The 21,290-nt window shown below is 42.2% G+C and overlaps 1 protein-coding gene across 5 annotated transcripts in view; it reads right to left on the bottom strand.

Annotated features, from left to right (window-relative positions):
• DGKD (diacylglycerol kinase delta) overlaps positions 1-19,580 on the bottom strand; it is a 79,757-nt gene extending 60,177 nt beyond the window's left edge. For 3 of the 5 annotated variants that reach the window (XM_081192072.1, XM_081192075.1, XM_081192073.1), the window contains exons 1-3: positions 7,177-7,196; positions 2,838-2,948; positions 420-500 (exon numbers count right to left, since the gene is read on the bottom strand). In XM_081192072.1, coding sequence (XP_081048198.1) covers positions 420-500; positions 2,838-2,930 — 174 coding nt within the window. In that variant the 5' untranslated portion in view covers positions 2,931-2,948; positions 7,177-7,196. Of the gene's footprint in view, positions 1-419; positions 501-2,837; positions 2,949-7,176; positions 7,198-19,414 lie in introns of those variants that run through there. The other 2 variants (XM_081192078.1, XM_081192074.1) reach the window with 2 other exon arrangements.
• Positions 19,581-21,290: the final 1,710 nt, after the last annotated feature.

Below are 21,290 nucleotides of genomic sequence, written 5' to 3'. Positions count from 1 at the left end.
GGGGGCCCCAAGTAATTTCCAGGGGAGAAACAGCAGGTGTGTACTTGACCCTGGCTCATCTACTATTTTTTTCTTTACAACTCTCTGCCCTAACCACTTTCCCTACCATCAAGTCTAAGTGTTTATTGATTAAAATTGGGAAAATTAGCTGGGAAAAGATGTTGCACAGGGAACATCTTCCCGTTTTTCCTGAAATGCTACCCAGTGTTCCCATTCTGCACTTAGGAGGCAAACATCAATATCAATGCCACTTGCTCCCACTATCTCCTATTCACTCCAATAATATTTGCCCATAACAGATTTGTATATTATTTGAATAGTGCCTAAAATTCACTTTTACTTTATCAACAATGGAATTATTGTGAATAGAACTGAGATACTTTTATAATTTCATTCCACAAAGTGATGAGCAATCCTACCGTGAAGCTGTTGTTGACATTTTTAGTGCTGGATTCTGCCACGCTGGCATCTGTCAGATCCACCTCATCAAAAATGATTGACTGGGAAAAGGAAAAATAAATGTAAAACTTCAATTAGGTTGTTTGTTTATTTCATAACTGCTACAAATCAAATATATATAATGAAGGGTTAAAAGAACTGCCTCTGGTGGTTTGTGCTGGCAAAGAATAAGATGGATTCTGCAAGACAAACAATCGGAGCTTCCTCAAAATCCTGCATGCTGTGTGTGGATGAGGGCAAGGCGAAGAATTTGCACAGCATCTCCCATAGAGGCAACCTATAACACTCCATTTCCCTGTCAAGCCACTGCTGTATGGGGAATTCCTGACATGACTAGCCATCCCTCTAAACTGGAGGGCCTCCTGCACTTCCCAAATTGCACAGTGAAGGTGCACCTTTTTACCCTGACCTCTGACCTCATTATATATATATAGTTTTAAACTGATTTTAATATTGCATTTTTAAGTAGCCGTAACCCACCCTGAGACCCTGTGGTGCATGGTGGGCAAGAAATTGAAGAAATAACTATTCATTATTCCACAGGAACTCCAGAAATAAGCATCTGCCAGATGCTTTTAAGTACAGTGGTACCTCGGGTTACATACACTTCAGGTTACATACGCTTCAGGTTACAGACGCCACTAACCCAGAAATAGTACCTCGGGTTAAGAACTTTGCTTCAGGATGAGAACAGAAACCGTGCTCCGGCGGCGCGGCAGCACCAGGAGGCCCCATTAGCTAAAGTGGTGCTTCAGGTTAAGAACAGTTTCAGGTTAAGAACAGACCCCCGGAACGAATTAAGTACTTAACTTAAGTACTTAACTTAAGTACTTAACCCAAGGTACCACTGTACAAAGAAGCCCGTTGATTAAAATTAAATTGAATTGGCTATGTAATTTTTGATCTGGGGGCATTTTAGGAGATGTCTATTTCAAGCATGGGGAGCCTCCACCCCATGGGTCAAATTAGGCCTGGGCAAGCATCCTGATTTGGCCTGTGAGGCCGTATTCTCAAAGGCACAATCACCTGTTCCCCATTAGACATAAATGATGTTAGGTGCGAGACACAGCTGAAGTAGACTAATGGCAAGCCTTAAAATGTGCTCCTGACAGTTTGTTGGCAAGCAGAGTTTGCATTCAACACCTTTTAAATTTGGTGCCAAACACAAGCAGCCCTTGGTGCCAAACACGCAGGCAACCCCTATTTGCAAGAAGGGCTTCTTTGTAAACATGGCTTAAACCCAACCTGCATGTGCAAATGAACCTTTTTCCTTGCATCCTGGCTTGAACTCAAGTCACACTGCAAAGGAGAAGCAGGTGACCTGACATAACAGTAACATCAGGTGCTTGACAGGTGAGTCAATATGACCTACCAAGGAAGGGAGCAGGGAAAATCTCCTTCTGGCTGAATCCTAATCCTCACCCTAATCCTCTGCTATTGAGGATCTCTGCTGAGAAGATAAAAGCAAGGGGCAGAAAATAAAACAAGAGAGAAAGCAGCAAAATGATCCTTGGGCTTGGTAATGGACACACTTGGTATACATAGTTTTGGCTGAGGCTCTTTTGAGTACTAACTTTCTCAGTGAAATCCATGTACAGTATATCAAGTGCTTTCACTATCCAGTCACAAGAGACACCTATCCTTTCTGATCCTATGGGTGTTAGGATCAGTGTCAACCAATGTTATGTAGAAAAAAACTTTGGGGAGATCCAGCCTCCTTTCGCTCTTAGCAATATAGGCCCCCTTTAATATATGTAGAACTTCTACTACATATAGAAATGTGATGCCAGTTTTTATTATTTAATCATATCTTTGTAATAATTTTGGCATTAATATTCTGCTCAGCGGTAAAGCATCTGCTTTGCATTCAGAAGGACCCAGGCTCAATCCCCAACATCTCCAAGTAGGTCTGAGAGAGACTTCATCTGCTGCCTGTCAGTGTAGACAACACAAAGCTAGATAGTCCAATGACTTGACTCTGTATAAGGCAGCTTCCTGTGTTTCTAGCCCTCATGGACACAAAGAAAAACAATCTATCAGTACTTAAGTAAGGGATAACCATTTCCTATTTTAGAATAGTTAATAGTTTTACCAAAGTAAAGCAACAATTATGAACTCCTAATAAATTATTATTATTATTATTATTATTATTTGTACCCTGCCCATCTGGCTCGGTTTCCCCAGCCACTCTGGGTGGCTTCCGCAAATACCAAAAATACACTAATATGTCATACATTAAAAACTTCCCTGAACTCCTAAGTAGCAGGTTTGTGAGAGTAAGCACTCTTAGTAGCTAGTAACCCTTGTGCTGTAGTCATACAAACTGGATGAGTCCTATTCCTTACTACCCTCCCATAATTTCATGGACAGCCACATACCTTTGCTGTTTTGGCATAGTATAGAGTTCGTCCTCGTAATTTGAAGTAACGTCTCTTCCAGCGCTGAAATGAGCTGGTCTGTTTCATCAGCATGCCCTCTTTTATAATAGTCTAGAAGTCAAGAAAATATCAAGTCATAGAATCAAAGAATTGTAGAGTTAGAAGGGACCCCAAGGGTCATCATCTTGTCCAACTCCCTGAAAAGTAGGGATCTCAAGCAAAGCATCCAGGACATAGGGCCAGCCAACCTCTGCCTAAAAACCTCTAATGAAAGAGAGTCTACCATCTTACAAGGGAGTCCATTCCACTGCTGAACAGCTCTTACCGTCAGAAGGTTCTTCCTGATGTTTAGTTGGAACCCTCTTTCTTGTAACTTGAATCCACTGGTTTGGGTCCTAGCCTCTGGAGCAGGAGAAAACAAGCTTGCTCCATCTGCCATGTGAGAGCCCTTTAGATATGTGAAGATGGATATCTATCTCCTATCAGTCTCCTCTTTTCCAGGCTACCCAGCCTCCTCAACTGTTCCTCATAGGGCTTAGTTTCCAGACCTTTGATCACCTTGGTCACCCTCCTCTGCACTCATGAAGCATTTCTTTATGAACAGCCAATTTTTCTGATCTTACCCCTCCCCAACCACAAAAAGAAGGAAAGTACTGGCTTTGATATCAATATTCCTTATTGTTTGACTGCCCTCTGCTGGAAATATCCAACACATTCATAAAACTGAGCTGCTGATCTTATCTATACCCAAGTGCAATAAACAACAGTCAAACACACAGTGCAGAGATTCCTTTCCTGTGTGAGAGAGATATTATCTTGGTGTGAGAAGGATACAATTCTTCAAACTAGTCAAGATGATCTTATCAAGCTTTGATGAAGATACAGCAAACATTTTAAGAAAAACCTCAGTGTCTGAAGTCAGAGCTCTGTCCTGTCCAATTACGGCTCTGATCTCACCTGTTTGACTAAAGTGAGCACACAGGAGCCTATCTCCTGTAAAGCTATCAGCATCTGACTACCACAGGAAACGGTCTGCATATTTAAGGGAGTGTGGAGGGCAGTAATAAAAAGACAGGAATAATCCTTCCAGCTTTTATATTTGGTATTTTTTTTCAGATACTCTTGGCTCTGACTCACTGCTTACTGGCTGGCTGGCTGCCATTTCCCAAGGCTAAAGTGCCAAGTCTGTCTACACACAGTTCTGGACATTTTCTCACTGCTCCACATCTAGCCCAACACACTATCATTCACATAATATGCATATCCAGGCTACAAGGCTATGTTTAGCTGACATTCATTTAGTTGCTCTTTATGATACACATTTGTTAACCCAGCTGAAGAACGTAATAAATACCAAAAGATACATTAAAATGCTCCCAACACAGAATCTTAACAATAACTGAAGGACTACAAAACGAAAGCAAAGGTTAGAGCTTTAATTCACTACAAATACATAGCTCCTGCCAGTAGCAAGTGTCATAATATGGGGTTTTAATGCTCCATTTAATACGCCCCTTTTCCAAGGAAAGCACCATCTACAAGTACTTCAAGTAGTTCAATGTAGGAAAACATCATTAGGAGAAACTGCTGCAGGGATATCATAAAGCTGTCCGTTAGGTCGTTCTGTAACCAAAGGCTACAAAAGCAACATACTGTATATAGAGCACAGCAGTGTTCTTAAATGTATTCACTGGAAGCCAGTATGACAATCAAGATACAATAATAACCTTGTTATACAGTCCCTACTAACTTAACATCCCACTTGAGTGATTTGAAAATTCTTCAAGAGATATTAAAAGCTGAAGTAGCTAAGTCTGCTGAAAAGTCAGATTGCCCCCCAAAACCTTTGTTAGTTACTTGTTAGAAATCAAAAGTCAAGTTTTTTCCAACTTGCAAAAGCTTTCCTTCCTAGCTGGTCAGAGGCAATTCCTGTTCACCACAGATTATTAGGCAAATGTCTATTTGCAATCATAGGATGTCTTAACTTAAAGTGCCTGCCCCCTCCCTAACACTTGCATTTATTTATGCTTTTTCATATTTTCCTTTGCCAAACTGCTGTTCATCAGCAAAATGCTATATGCCAAAAAATGTCATCTTGGCCTAGCATGGAACTTCTCTCTTCAAAATCAGAATGACCTGAACTATAAAGTGAAATTGCGAGAGAAATTTTTACTGTTTTCCTATGACTTTCAGTGAGATTCAACAGATATACAGTGAGGAAATCGGAAAGGTTTGGTACAACACACTTACCACACACTTTACAAAGAAAAATACAAAACAATTTGCAGACAAGTAAATTCTGAAATAATATAGGAAGATAGAACCAATAATCTCTGGAGGATGGAATCACTCAATATTGGCACCTTGACTGTGGAATGCTCTCCTCTCACATATTTGACTAAGGTAAAGGTAAAGGTACCACACCAACCCAAATAGGTTTTCAGTGTCAGTTAACAACTCATTTATCCATCCAGCCTGTAGCTAAACTGGATTTGGAGCTGGGCAGCTTGCCCTCCTTGATTTACTGAACTACTGTATTTCATTATAATGCTATACTTTTATAAAGCAATATCCAACTAAGTCATACTCAGAGCAGTTCTGCCGAAATCAATGGATTTAAGTTCACTGATTTCAGTGACTCTACTTTGAATGTAACTAATGTTAGATATCAATCCTTGTGTATTATGTATTTACTTTTATATTATAACCTGCTCTGGGATTATTTTAACAAAGAGAGGACAATATATTTTGTATAAATAAATAAAATCACTGGAGTCCTCAAAACGTTTTAGCATAATAATTGGGGTAAATAAAGTGTATCAAAGCATGGTTTCCATACAGAAAGGTTCTGCCTCCATCCCCCACAGCCTCAGGAATTGATACTTCAGCACCTCGCAAAGCAGAAATCCAAAAATTGAAGAAGAAGAAGAAGAAGAGGAGGAGGAGTAGTAGGAGGAGGAGTTTGGATTTGATATCCCACTTTATCACTATCCTAAGGAGTCTCAAAGCGACTAACAATCTCCTTTCCCTTCCTCCCCCACAACAAACACTCTGTGAGGTGAGTGAGGCTGAGAGACTTCAAAGACGTGTGACTAGCCCAAGGTCACCCAGCAGCTGCATGTGGAGGAGCAGGGAATCGAACACAGTTCACCAGATTACGAGTCCACTGCTCTTAATCACTACACCACACTGGCTCAGCAAACCCATCTTCCTACCTCCAGTAAAAGCTGAAAGGGATCAAAAAGGATCATAAGTACCTCCCACAAGTCAGTCCACATAATGGCATGCCACAATCAAAGCTCAGGTGCTCTACAAAAAAACCAGCTGCATATGACTCAAGCAAGGGAGCCAATTGATGCACTACAGGGAAGAAGCAGAAGAACAGCAGCTGAGCTTAACCATACCTAATTTTCCTATACCTGTCTCAAATCAGTCACAGCATGGCAGAGGAGTTTCACAAGAGCTCTACAATATCAAAGATGATAAATAAAATTAGGGAGTCCTAAGTGATCAGGAGAGTTTGTGCCTTCAAACTGCTACTCCTAGAAAGATAATGAGCTGAAAGTAAATGAAAGAACTGAAAAAGTGGCAGTGATGGACTCTACATCAAAGAATGAAAGTGATAGGCTACTGGAGGTGGAACTGCCATTTTGTGAGTTCCATGAGGTATCAAGTAAGTTACAGAGATACTACTATGGCAGGTTTGAACACATCTCCTAGTTCATACCCTACACCCATGAAAAAATGGATATCTTCCAGAAAAGAAAAAAAAAGTATTGGGCAGAAATCTTGAGAATTTTTATTGGTGAGATCCTGTGAATATGCGGCTTCAGGAAATTATGCAGAGTCCCAAACTTGGTCTGCAGAATAAGATAAATGCCACTGAGGCTCTTAAAGAAACAACTGAAAATTATTATCCAATAGTCCAAAGAATTAAAAACAGGCTAAATATAGGCAAGGTTTGTGTGGTAAACATGAATAATAGTTTGAAGAACTACTGGGAGTACAACTGAATGGTTCATGATTTGATGAACTAAAATAGAAACAAATATCAGCCCCCCAAAGGGTAACAACAGATCCTAAATTATACAGTTTAGCTTGTTTTCTGGAACTTTCCTACCAATGCATCCTGATCAAAGAAATATTTCAGGTTCAACCAGCAGACTGCTGGTTTGATTTTGTATTTAATCAACCTGCAGTTTAAGCACAAGTTTGTAAGACTGATGCTCTGTACTCAATTCCCATTCTATTCTTTTTATTCATATATTTGTGAACTGATACCCCAACCCTATTTCCAGTCTATTCAGGGACTGAATTCATACCTACAGAACAAACTCACCTGTGCAAATGATGAGCACTCCATCTCTTTTAAAGAATGCTCTTTCAAAGAAAACAACACCACCCAAAAAGGCTGCCAACATTCTTGTCCCCCAAAGTAAACCAATGCATTTTCCTGCATTAGACTATCTACAGGAACCTCATAGGTACACGACTTAAACATGAAAGGCTAGCAAAAAAAACCAAAAAACCTGACATAGTTGTTGGGCTGCCTCTCACACAACACAGATGCTGCTGGGGGAGAGAAAAAGCCTGTAGTTTACAGCTGCCCATCTCTGCAAGAGAGCTGCTGTTCTATTTATAGGCAGACAGCTTAGTAAAGACTTTGGTGGGTTTGGGCGGAAAGGGCTTGAGATAAGATCAAGATGACTTTATAGCATGTTTTCTTTTTCAAGCATTGCTGCTTTTCTTTGGCTTGATGTTCACTTCCCAGCTAGCATATTGCTCAGTCCTTCTGATACTGGTGAATGCTTCTGAGCAATGAGATCTGATGAAATGGTAACGGTTGAAAGCAACGTGACATTTTCCTTATCCTCCCTTTACAATCCTTACAAGAACTTAGAATCTATCTTCAACATCTGGTCATGTATTATTACGTGAACAGTGATCCACAGCAAATGGATAAAGGGAGAAATCTTATTCTGCCTCCTCACTCAAAAATAATCTTTCTTATTATAGGAATTTATTCTTAAATCCCATAGCAACCAGTCAGTCATATGAAGCAATGATATTTTAATTATCTGCATCATTACTGGGAATAAATGCATGTACTAGTCAACTGAAAGTTAAAACAATTACCAGGAATTAATTTGGAATTCAATAACCTCACTTCCCTCCCAAAGGATGCAATGACTCCTTAAAAGAGGAATGAGTAGTTGCAAAGAGTTGTTCAAACTGCTTTCTTTCCCCTTGCTGGCAGCTGAGTGACCTATGTGAACCAAAAGACAGAGGCTGCATGGGATTTGTGCCTTCTACCACTTCCTGACAATGCGCAGGATCTATGGTTACTTTCTTTATTTTATTATTACAGGTCCATGAGGTCCCACTTTCTGCCATCTGCACAGGAGTCATCAGGATAATCTTAAACTTAACCAAGTCAGATGGCTCTGATTCAGCTGGTGGTTTTTGTAGACCCATGTACATATTACTGGCTATACACATCTTATCAACAATATCCAGTTGAGTTGCAGGACTTTGCTTGTCCAGCTAATGTAGAGGCAACATTGTAGTGATAAGAGGGAGAGTTGTAGAAAGGGGGTGGCAGATTCTGTATTCCAACTGACAGCTGAAACCTATTCATTTTCCAGCCAAACACTAACCCTGAAGTCAACAACAACAAAAAGACTACTGTACTAATATCTAAACGACCATGTTTTAAGAAGAGCCTGTCCATTCAAACACGTGTGATAGATGTGTAAAATGAAACTGAGAATACACCAAAGTTGTGAATAAGTGTGTTAAAAAGTGAACATACTTCAATAAGTACTGCCTCTGGCATGCATGGTGAGCAGCAAGCCTTCCACCTAGATATAGAAGAGGGTGGAATCATTCAGGCGGTTGTGTGGCAATCCCTGTCATTTCCAAAGGTGCAAGGAAGGCTGGGGATTGTCCTGCACCTCCAAGGGGAAGGCTCCTGAAGATCCTTAGCTACACAGGGCCAAACCAGTAATTACTTTCCACTCCCGTATTCCTGCTTTGGAGCAGGAAAGGTGGGGAGTGGGAGTATTAGGCACGGTGACCTGAAGGTGCTCTGTGTACCTTTGAGCACTGGCACTCAGTAACACACATTCCACAGTGGCCTTATCTTCAAGAATGAATGGATGCCACTACAAAGCACTTCTGGGATGCTGTATGCAAAAGCACACACTTTCCCCCACCACCAAGCTTCTGCCACTCAGGAAAAAATTAGGGTGGATGAGCTGGAGACTACAATTTTTGGCTTGGCCAGCAAGACCAGCCAAAACTTATGGACCCCGGGGGCTTGGAGATATGCTTTGTCCTCAGAACAACCCTTTAAAGTAAACTGGCTGAGACATTGTAACTTGCACCAAGTTACCCATTGAACACTGTAACCATGTGTGGTTCTGAATTTGGGTTTTCCACATCCAAGTCCAACACTGCAGCAACTACATACACCTCACTAGCTTTCAACTGCAGTCATGAAAACAGCTTTCTTTCCCCTTTCTGTTAGCTTAGTGGCCTATGTGAACCAAGAGACAGAGGCTGCATGGGATTTATACTCATCAACTAATTCTCAAGCTATCACTAAGTCTTCAGGCAATGAGGAATCATTACTCTAAGCATCACATAATCTTTAAAGGAGACTCACAGTTAGCATACTAACTGAAATTATGATAAGAATGTCCCTTTTTGCAGTGGGGTAAAGATAAGTTAAATATTAGATTTCAGATATGATGACATCTTGGAAGATGTACTACAGATGAAATTAATCCGGTGGCAGCTTTTTTTATATATTTCCATATTTATTTTTTTCCATATTAAGGAATGAGAATGCACACTATGAGCAGGATCCAGACTAGCTATGGATAGAACTCCACAAGATGCTGTGCTGGAGGAGAAGCAATTTTTGCAGATTCCCCCTTTCCTCTGCAGACCTTGAAAACATGCTCTGGCAAGAACAGCATGGGAGATGGAGTTTTGGACTATAAGAGAAAGTTGTCTTCCCTCCTTCCTCCAGCAGGAGCCTTCACCAAAGCTCAGTCTCTTCTGTTTTTGTTCACAGAAATGCAAGTCTGGATCCAACCCCATGTTGTTTGTGAGTTTGGAGGAATCCAATTGTGAACATAAAAATAAATGTCTGCTTCCAGACGACGTTTACTGTGCAATTGCTATGGCTTGTTAACTCATATTTAACAGGGGGTCCACATGATGCAGTCATCATTCCATAAATATACATTTTCCCAGTGCTCATTCATCTTTTTTCTTATCAAAAAAATCTGACTTTGAGTAAAGGAGTGAAATAGAAGAGCAACATCTCTCAGTTGTGGTCAGAAAAATTTCGAATTTTGAGCCACATTGGGAGGAGCTGACCTTGGGGTAGGTGAAATGATATGCTGGGAAAATCCCTCCTTTCTCTATCACAAACTTTACAGATTCAGTTACAGAGCTGTTTCTTGTCCCGCAATGCAGGTCCTTTCCCCTGAAGAACACAATTCTAATATTACGCATTTTGTAAAATAAGTAAATGTCTTGAGGCGCTTAGAACTTCAAATGGAAGGGACACTGCAAAACAAGAGGCACATGAGAATTCTGTTCTCCCCAAACCACATGTCTAGGATTAGAAAGGAGAGATTCCACTAAAAATAGCAGTGTTTACTTCTGAATAAACATGTGTAGGTTCTGGCTCTAATCCTGTAAGGCCTCTTGCCCTGTGCTGCAGGCTTTAATTTTTTGTTGCTGTTGTTAAAAATAGTTTGGAATTATGGAATTCTGCTACAGTGAGTGGCAAAGCACAAGACCAGAAAATTAGGTGCATTTTTATTGGAGTACCCATGTAGCTGCAAAATATTACAACTGTCTACTGCCCATTTGAACAAATCAAAGAATATTTTAGGGAATTGTTTCCTCAACTGAAATGAACTGTCCCCAAACTCCCTACTAGTTTGTTTTTTATGGTAGTAAGGGCATGGTTAGTAGGAACACAGGTGGCACTGTGGTCTAAACCACAGAGCCTAGGACTTGCTGATCAGAAGGTTGGCGGTTCGAATCCCCATGATGGGGTGAGCTGTCTGTTAGCATTCATTATTTATTTCTTATATAACATAAATGCTAAATACATAAATTTTCATGTTTCTTTTTCAGGTGTGCAAGTTGATGTCATAACCTTCTGAAGAGGCACCAAAACACTTTAAACTAGTCAGTGAATCCATTCTGAAGGATGTCAAGTTCCAAATGATTGTAATGTGCCCTGAAAACATTAATTGATCTGCACATAATGCAGGTGCATGTTATGCATAATGTTGATGGATGAGGAAATCACCATTAGCACATCAAACACCTGGGAGTAGAGAAACATCTTGACCTGGGGCTGAAAAAATGACAAAGTCTGCACTAGGTGGGTCTCACCAGGTGAAGCATTCCACAAACCAGGGAGAAAATGGGACTACTGAAAAGGTCCTCTGTGGTTTGTTGTTATGTCTGAATTCATATACTATTAACAAATCAATTAGGATCATTGCTTTGCCTCAAAAGGCTGCTACAACAAGGAGGCAGGAGTGAACTTGTGAAGCTGGATGCTGAGCCAGTGGGAAACAAGTGGGAAACAAGCATACAAGCAACCATGGTTTGTCTGCTACACATCTGGAAGCTCAAACAATGGATACTTGACTATGGCTACCTATCTGTTACTTGACTATGGTTAGCACATACCACGGTTTCATATTATGCCTGCATCTGGTCATTTTTTCCACTTTCTAATCATGAATTGAAAATACACTTCTACAGAAGAGGAACCATTTGAGAAAATCTGGAGCAAATATGACTGAATGTGTCATTGCTTCATTAGCCCTGGTCAACAACACACATACAGCAGTTTAAATAAAATATATTGTCTGAACTACTTTTCTCACATTTCTATTTTTAGCTAGCTGGCAACTATTTTTAAGGTCTTTATTGCTGCTGGTCCTCACCACGTCCTGTTGCACTGCAAACTACAGGTAAACCGCACTGTTAAAAATAGGACAAAGTAATGATGTAAAGAAGACTTCTTCTTAATAAAACAACATAAGCGCCAGAAAACACACTGAATTCTAAAGCAGCAAAATACTGCAGATTGTAAAATATTATGCAACATAATTAATACTGGTTTAATTTTATTTAAAAATCTGCATTCACATTTCTCATTTATATATTTTAATGCACTAAATGTTTCATAATATTTACCTTCCCATGCAAGGGAAGTAATCATTATTCCCACATTCTAGATGGGTAATTGATGCTTAGGATACAATCCTACCCTCTATTTTGAACCACGGCCAAGACACACTTACAGAACACGTGATCTGCACGGAGAAGATCCCTGGCCTCAAATCTATGCATCTCAGCCATGGTGTGACAACATGACAACCTCAATGCAATGGAACCTGGCTTCTGCAACACATTGCCCATTTAAGTTAGACAAGCTCCAACATATATTGTATATATTGTGTTGATGCGAAAATATTTCCTACTTCCACAGGGTTTCTCGAGAGGCTTTTCCAGATATTTGTGGGCAGCATCAGATTCCCCTTTCGAAAATGTGAAGGCAGAAATGCTTTTGAATACCAGTTGCTGGAAACCACAAGCAGGGAGAGTGCTCTAGTCCTCCAATCCTGCTTGCAGATTTCCTACAGGCATCTGGTTGGCCTCTGTGAGAACATGATGCTGGACTAGATGAGCCACTGGCATGATTCAGTAGGCTCTTTTTATGTTATTATGAACTGTTGTATCTGATTTATTTTGTTATATTTTTATTGTCATTATACATTTGCTATGGTATTTTGTAATGTTTAGTAGTTTGTAAATATTCCAGATAGTAAGTAAACTCAGCCAACGACTAAAGGGAAGTCAGGAGCAACATGGAGACAATGTTGTGTCTATAACTAACTTTGTACAATTAGTTCCTAAACATTCATGTCAATTCACAGAAATGCTTCTCTGGTTCCTGGAACCTGGAAAACACAGAGAGCCATGGGTGTCAACTTGTAAAGTGAACTCTCTTTGGGAAAATCTGAGTCTTTGCCGATCCTTTTCCCTCCAGCATCAGCAAAAGGTCAGTAAAGACAGGAGTATGAGTAATACTAAGCAGGCTGTAATACAAAATTCAGTGTTTCATAACACCTAACACCTCTCCCAAAATCCTGTCTCTCTCTACAGGTCTGCTGGAATAGTATAGTATAGTGCATAGTGTATATACACTATACACTATATATAGTGTACAGTGCATAGTACAGCTTTTAATGTATAATGCAATATTACACTTTTACTGAGTCTCTCTCTCACACACAAAACTCTGTTATTAAAGTATTGTACTTCAGATTCACAGTTTTCTTTAACACAGCCAGTCTGCCTTCAGTTTACTGCTTCCATCACTAAGCAAGGCCTGGGCTTAGTCTAAAAGGATCTTAAGCAGCAATGTTATATGCTAGAGCAGGCACAGGCAAACTCAGTCCTCCAGATGTTTTGGGACTACAACTCCCATCATCCCTGACCACTAGTCCTGTTAGCTAGGGATGGTACCACCTGTTCTTTAGTGCACACTGCTAAATAACAGGAACCTTTGATTGTTTTGTGAGCGTGAATAAGAAACTAAAGTAAAAACAGAATCTTCTGGCTAGTCATGTTTCAGGGCTTCAGGATACTTTAGATCATCTTGCCAATGGCTGAGATGCAAGCAAAGCAGTGCCTTAGCACTTGAGATTTATTGCAATGAGCACTTAAACTGTAACTCACTGGATGATTTAGGAGACTAAATTCATAGCTGAGAACTAACACTATTAGAATTCCAGAAACTCCTCAAGGCCAGTAATTGTAACAGCAAGAACAAACCTAAGGTACCTATGTGGAAATATATGTTTAGAATATATTCTTGTGGTTTACTGGAAGCATACTGTCATGTGCATATTTCTCTTTTATTGTTCAGGACCTGTTGAACCTTCCTATATCTTAAATAGTCAACCTTATGTGACTGAGCAGCTATAAAGCTCAAATTAACATCAGGGTTGTCCTTTTCCCTGGAATTGCCATCTTTTCTTCACTCACTTCTCATGGGGAATCCTCACAAACCACTCTCAGATTATTACATTCCACTGTTTTCTGTGTTGTTGCCCAGTGTTTTTTCAGGCCCGACTTGTGGCTTTTTCTTTTTGCAGCAGCAGCCTGTTCATCATGGACAGGCAACATGCAATTAGAGCTTTTAAGGGTAACTGTTCCTTTAAACAGAAAGCTCCCGTCTGCAGGTTCAAGCCCATTCCATTTCTACCCTGGCCAGTGCAGCTGCAGGAATAGTGCTGAATTGCCCATTTGGCCAATTTCCCAACTCCCAAAGAGTGCATTAAATTAGTGGTTTCTCACCATTCCCCACTCTTTTCTTTTCATTATAGTAAAACAGCAATACTTTACTGTAATGGAAAGAAAAGATAAAAAGCTACAATGGAAGAGAAGTCATTAATTTAACACATATTACCGTCAGGGGGTGGGGGCTAACTAAACAGGGAACAAATGAGTATTAATCCCCAAACCACACTTCCCAGAAAGCAGTAACATGTCTGAACCAGCAAACACAAAGCTTGCTATTAGCAATGTAAAGCATCTTAGCTAGCTGAACTTCGATATGAGTAGACATTAAAGAAGTATCTTGGCCAAGATACTGGATAACATAATGCTATATTGCGTGCTGTGAAGAATCTGCCTCACTTCCACTACCACCTAATTGCAGAAACGCAATTCCTCAGCAACATTAAAGAGTTCTAGTACGGAAGCAACCCAAGTCAGTTTTGAAGAAAACCCTCAAAATGACATGCACAGTATACACATTAATCATGCATTTGTCTTCCATCTCTCATTGGAAAAGAAAAGGTGATCAAAAGCTAGAGCGGAAGTAAATGAAGAAATGTATACATAATTAAGATAGCAAGTCACAAAACAGAGCAATTGGTAATTCTAAAATTGTTATCTTGAGAATCCAGTACTGCTTAGCTAGAGGTTTTTGTTAGATTAAAGCAATGGAAGCTTAATGGCTATACACAATTTCTGTTTATAATCCTTGTACTTAAAATGTTTATATTCACATAGCACAAGCAGAGTGTTTAGGCTTTTTACAACCACATTGACGTAGGAAATGATGCAAAGCATGGCAAGTGATTAAGTGGGAATTCAGAGCGGAGTTTGGCCTTATATGAACTATGGCAAAATATAAAACGTATCCATCCATGTCATATCTCTAATTACTGCAATTAAAACATTCTAAATTGGGAAAGGCTCATTCTTTGTTTTTCTCACTCACACCAATATGAGTCCAAATCTGAGGCTGCTGGATCCTTCCCTATTCCTAAGGGAGTCACTTCAAGTGTACTATTTAAATATGATAAAAGCATTTAAGGAAGCAGAATTTCAAATGTCTATCTTCAAACAAGATGAAGTTCAGGAATTTTCTCCAAATGTAAATGTCATAATCACCAAAGTATAGATAGCAGCTCTCCATATACAAAGAATCTGGCTACCTGAGGTAAAAAGCAAGTAATCAATTAACAGTTTATGATGTCACTGCCAGTAACTTTAAATCAGTACCCCGGAAGAAAATACTTCAGCATTAATACTACAATGTCAATAGTAGGCTTAACTACATGTTTTATGAGGTTTCCTCCTGTTTGTTTGTTTCTTTGTTTGATTAATCAACCAATCAATCAATCAATCAATCAATCTATATATACTATGTATTCATAAGTTTGACCAATGCAGCAGAAATTAGAAGTGATTTTTCTATCTTAAACTTAAGGCTGTTTCCAGACTTAATAAAGAAAAAAATGTGTCATTCAGAAACTTAATATTGGTTGAAACCCACAGTTTTCCCACAGAGTTCTCTCCAAATATATGTTAACTATGGGGCTCTGCTCACCATTCCCTCACTAATGCACTTCCATTTGCTGAATATTGTGCCTAATCAAGCAATCATCCCAGCCTTCCACTTCTAATCTGCAGCCCCATTTTGTACCAAATTTCACCTTTCCTCTCATAGCCATGCCTTCTCCCCACCCTTTTCTGCAACCCCTATCCCAGAGTCCACCCCAGAGTCTTCCTCCTCCATACATTCTAACTACCAAGCACCCTTTTTACCTTCACCCAGTAATGAAGCCACCGTCCCCTCCTTTTCTGCAGCCCCTTTTGTATCCCTGCTTTCATCTTCACTCCCATACCTATGCCAACTCCTCCTTCCTTTTTCTACAACTCCCCCTTTGCACACACCCTTTTTCATCCCTCCTCTACTGTCATTTCTTACAGTAGGCACTACCCCCATTTCCATGCCTCTTCTTTCCTCCTATTCTGCAGCCCATCAGTTTCTGCAGAAACCAAAATCAACGTTTGAAACCAAGATCAATGGTTTGTACGTAACAAGGAAATACTAGTGGAAAGTGAAACGTGAACACTGTGCAAGTCCTTAGTTCATCCATGTAGCAGAGGGAGAGGGGTGAGCGAGCCCAAGACTTCACTCCAGCCAATTCCAAATCATGCACACAGCACTAAACCATGCTGTTGGATTGTTGCAGTTTCCATTACCTCTGACCAAAGGCCATGCTAGTTGGGACTGATGGGAGTTGCAGTCCAACGACATCTGGAGGGAAATAGGTTCCCCATTCCTGGTTTAGCATTATGTGTGAACCAGCCGAGTTTTTCTCCTCCTGAATATGAAACACATTGCTGAGCCATTTCAGTGTCACACGACATTGTATGATGAACCTTTAAGGCAATGATTTTTTCATCCTTCATTTTTGCTCTTATTGCTATGCAACCATACGGTATGAAGACTTCCAGTTGAAGTACATATAACACTGCGTCAAAGATACAAGTAGCATCCCAGAAGCTTTGCAGGCAGCAAATGCTCCCAGGATGCACAATAGGGATTTCGAATGCTGGGTTCACAACGTGAAACATAACCCGTTATTTACAGACTTCTGAGAGATACCAGGGGAAACTCCAATAAGATTCTATTTTTTTTCTAGTATGGCTTCATAACCATGTTGCAACATGTAGAAATTCAGTGGTTGCAGGTTTTCCTGGCAACCAGATGCAGCAATAGGAAAAGCTTCCCTGGCTGAATTGCTGCTGGTCATTCAAAATAATCAAACCCATGCCAGAATAATGGAAATGTTCATGAGATACACAGCAAGGACTGCAGATGCACAGTTCAAAGCACAAGATGCAACACTCTTCTAAATTTCCAAATTCATTAAGGAACAATAGTTTTTGTGGTAGTAAAATTAAAATGGGTATGGGACACTGCAGGAAGGCCTAGGGAGGGTTAAGTGGGGGCATTTAAGCAGCTCTAAGCATCCTGATGAAGCAGAGGAATTTGTGTGTGTGCGCACATACAAAGTATGACAAAGACATAGGGCTAGCATCAGGTCTCAGCACTGTCGGGAAGATGCCAAAGCCCCAAGATACCGTACTTTGGGAGAGAACATGAGAACTGACCAACTCTCACGGAGGAAGAACTGCCACCTCTGACAGAAGGAAACCCCCTTGGGAGGTTTGGATCACCTTTGGATAGGTAGAGTCCCTCCTCCTTGTCTCTTTGCAGAAACACCTCTTCTCCACCTCCACACAGACCCTTCTGCCCAGAGTCACTCATGACTTAAAGCAAAAATGTGACAGTTGCAAGAAGGAGCCACCTCTGCTCACTCACCTGCTCTTTTTCTAGGCTGCAGTAGAGATTGGACCCCTAAGACAACTAGAGGGTACAGAGCTGAAGTAGCTGTTCCTTTCCACTTCACCACCCAGAAGAGGGAGAGAGAGAATAGAATGGAGCTGGACTAGACCTACCATCAAGGCAGAGTGAGGTGACACCCCTCCTTCATTCCTCCTGAGCCCCTGCCATTTTCCTTCCTTCTCAAGTTACCAAGGAACAAAGCTTGCTTGTTTGCTAGGCTGGATGAATGTTAGGTATCCATTGTATGCTAGGTGAGCATACAATGGAGGTCGCATTAGTTGCTGCCACCTGAAAGGAGCACTCACTTCTCATTATCTGCCAGCAAAGACCCCCACCCTCTCTCTCTGGAATGACTGCTTACCATAACTTCTCACCTTCACATAACTCAAGTTACCTGCCCTTTTACAGCCAGGTGAGATGAGACCATTGCTCCTTACCAATGTCAGTAGTTGCTCACCTATCCAAGTGATACCTCTGTTAGGCCTAATCACAACCACCATGTTGCCCAGAGAAAGATTGTGCCTCCCCTTGATCACTGTTTCTACTCTTTCTTAAAGTCCTCCTCTGCCCAGTGGAGGGCAAGAAAGCAGAGACGGCCACCAACTCCACTTAGTTGCTTACACTTTGCATATGGGCTGCACCAAAGTTGGATGCACGAACTTTGGGTGACATGGAAGCTTCTTAACTTACTACCTAGATAAGGAGAGTGAAGGAGAAAGAGACAGTGCCTTGTCACCTCTCACCTGCTTACTTAGTAGCCCTTCTGGGCAATATATTTGGGGTATTACTGCCACATCAGAGAGAGAGAGATAGCGTGCAGGTAAATGGTTTACTTACATTCTCTCTCTGGATGGCTAGAGCTGAACCCACCACACAACCCACTGAGAAATACGAGTGAGAGAGCATGTTCGGGTAAGAAAGCTGAAATGATGACTCCTTGCAGGGATAGTTGCCTTCACTCACTCTTCTGCCTTCTCCCTCAATTCAGTGTGACAGCAAGGGCTGGGCCTATACTATATTTTATATATGCAGCTGTTTTGTATATGGTTTTTTATTGTGTGGTGAAACCGCCTCCACGGGAAGCCGTTCGTAAACGAAATACATAGATACACAAGTACCCTGGGCCCCAATCCCAACCACTGCATTACCCAGAGAGCGAAGGTTGGGGTGGTGGCACGGAGCCACCCACCCCTATTGACTCCCTCCTTCTGGGTGTCGCAAAGCACGCTGCCAACCCCTGCGCCACTCAAGAAGGGTGCGCTCGCTCGGGAGAAGGAGCAGAAGCATCTTCTCCCCCAGCCCCACCTCCGCACCTTGCTCACTCAGGTGGACGAAATGCCAGGGGAGCGCAAGGACCAGCTGCTGCCTTGGCCCTTGCTCACCTGTGTGCCCTCTCGCCCTCCCTCATTGGGAGACCTAGCAACTGGGATAGATGGGAGGATGCAAGAGGTGGATGAGGGGTTCCCCACCACAACCACCACGGGCATATATTTTTTTGCCGAAGGCCCTAATAAAACCTGCAAAGCGCAGTAGCCATGGGGGGGGGGGGTTTGGCATAGACCATGAGGGGAAGGGCAAAGGGCGATGGAAGTGCCACCCCTGCTGCTGACGAGAGGGCCGGGTTAGGGGAACGCGCTGAAGGGCTGCTGAAGAACCCAGGCCCTGCACGGCAGCGCCGTTTACCCGGGGCTGGTCTGGGGAGGAGAGAGTGGGAATGAAATGGAGGATGGGAAGAAGGCTGAGGGGAGGGGGAAGCGCATAACCACCACCTCCTCCTCCTCCTCTCCCCTGAAGGCCCGACCCTTACAGCGCTCACCTTCTGGCGGATCTGCCCGGACGTGGAGACCTTGCGGATGAGTTTTTGCGGGGAGCCGGGCTCTTGCTCCGGCTCGCTGTCCGACGACTCCTCAGTCGCCACCGGAGGGGCAGCGGCGGTGGCCCCGGCCTGGGGCTGCGAGGCGCCCGCCGCCGCCATGCTGCACCGTGAGGAGCAGGGCGGGCAGCACCACCTAGCGCCGCAAGCGCCGCGGTGCAAGCCGGCAGCCGGGGAGGAGGGAGCGCGGGCGGGCGGGGAGCTTGCTGTGGGGAGCGGAGAGGCGTCCGCAGCGGACGTGGCCGCCCTCTGGCGGGTCGGTTCTGCACTGGTCCTGAGGCGACCTCCTCAGGCCCCTAAAGTGGCTTGAAGCGAATAGGGGCGACGAAAAGAGATGCGACGGCGGCAGCCTCTCGGGAAGGCTGTTAGTTCGCACGCGGGGAATTAAGAATGCGCCCCCCCCCCGCGCGCGCGCAAACAGCCGTCTTACTCGCCCATCTTTTGCAGGGCGGGTGTATTGAGGGGTTGCTGACCATGTTAAAATATTGTCGTGTCATCAGTGAACGTCGCAGCACATCGATCTGAATCTGGCGTAGGAGGACTCAGGGGATAAAGCCTCGCCCCATTTATTTACTTCACCCTGGCTTAAAATCTCCCCCTGTGATAAACCATGCTCGCCTTTACAACTCAGTTCATATTAAAAATAAATATACATTAAAGAAGACCTAGCGCATGAGGGGAAAGTGGATAAAACGGACTCGAATTTGTTCTGGGTTTTCTTTTCTTTTGCTAACAGCAGCATTTTGTTTCGAACAGAAGGGAGCATTAAAAATGAAGTTATTGTACCTGTAATCTGCCACCTCAGAAACATGCCATATCATTCTGGTTTCAGGTACAGAGCATGTCACGGCCACCTCCATTGTCCCACTGCCTTGTACACACATAGTTACAATAGCTCCTCTGTAAAATAGATATATGAAGGCATGGCACTGTACCCTGTGTTCATATGCTCATTTCAGAACTTGCAAGTCATTATCTTTTAGCACATAAAACCGAAAAAGCAGGCAAAAAACCTGCTTGTAGATTATTACATCCAACAACCAATACATGTTTATTTTGCAGTGTATGCAGCTATTACATATGCTGCATGTTAGAAGTGTCTTCTGTGTAGGAATTTCACAAAGTACATGGCATTCATCAAACAGCATGAAAGGGCACTTGACACAACAGGCATTGTATGGTTCACACCATGAATACCACAACTTCTGAATCGGAGACTTAAACCTGAATCAGAATTGAAGAGTTAGAAGCAGTGGTTCCCAACCTTTTTTTGCCCATGCCCCACCTAAGCATCTCTAAAATCCTGATTCCAAACCCCCACCCCGTGACATATAATCCTTATTATTCAAAAAGAGAACTCCTATTCACATGGAGGAAGCCTAAAAGGCCATTAACTGTTAATAACTAATTCTTAAATTGCCCCCCTTAAAAATCTAATTGCCCCCCTGTGAGGTGTGTGCCCCATGTTGGGAACCAGGGCTTGGAAGGGTCCCAAGGGTAATCTAGTCCAACCCCCCACAATGCAGGAATCTCAACTAAAGCATCCATGACAGATGTTTATAGTGTAAACTATAGCAGCTTCCTAGTGTACATTAACCTGCTCACCTTCCCTCCAAACATAAAAAGGGGAAATGGTGGCATCAGCTAGGGCTTATCAGTTGTCCCAGTTTGGCTTGCACTGCCACTTTCCCCAAACCGTGCACATCCACTCCACACCTGACATCATATGTTGAAACCACAGCGTTTCCCTTGAAACCACTGCTAAAATGGAGGTTCTCAGCTAGGGAGACCAGCCTGTTTATAGTACAAACAGATACAA

The sequence above is a fragment of the Podarcis bocagei genome, assembly GCF_964188305.1.
Source record: "Podarcis bocagei genome assembly, chromosome: 4".
Taxonomy (NCBI): domain Eukaryota; kingdom Metazoa; phylum Chordata; class Lepidosauria; order Squamata; family Lacertidae; genus Podarcis; species Podarcis bocagei.
Note: the sequence above shows the minus strand (reverse complement) of the source record. Positions and strands in the feature narration are given on the sequence as shown.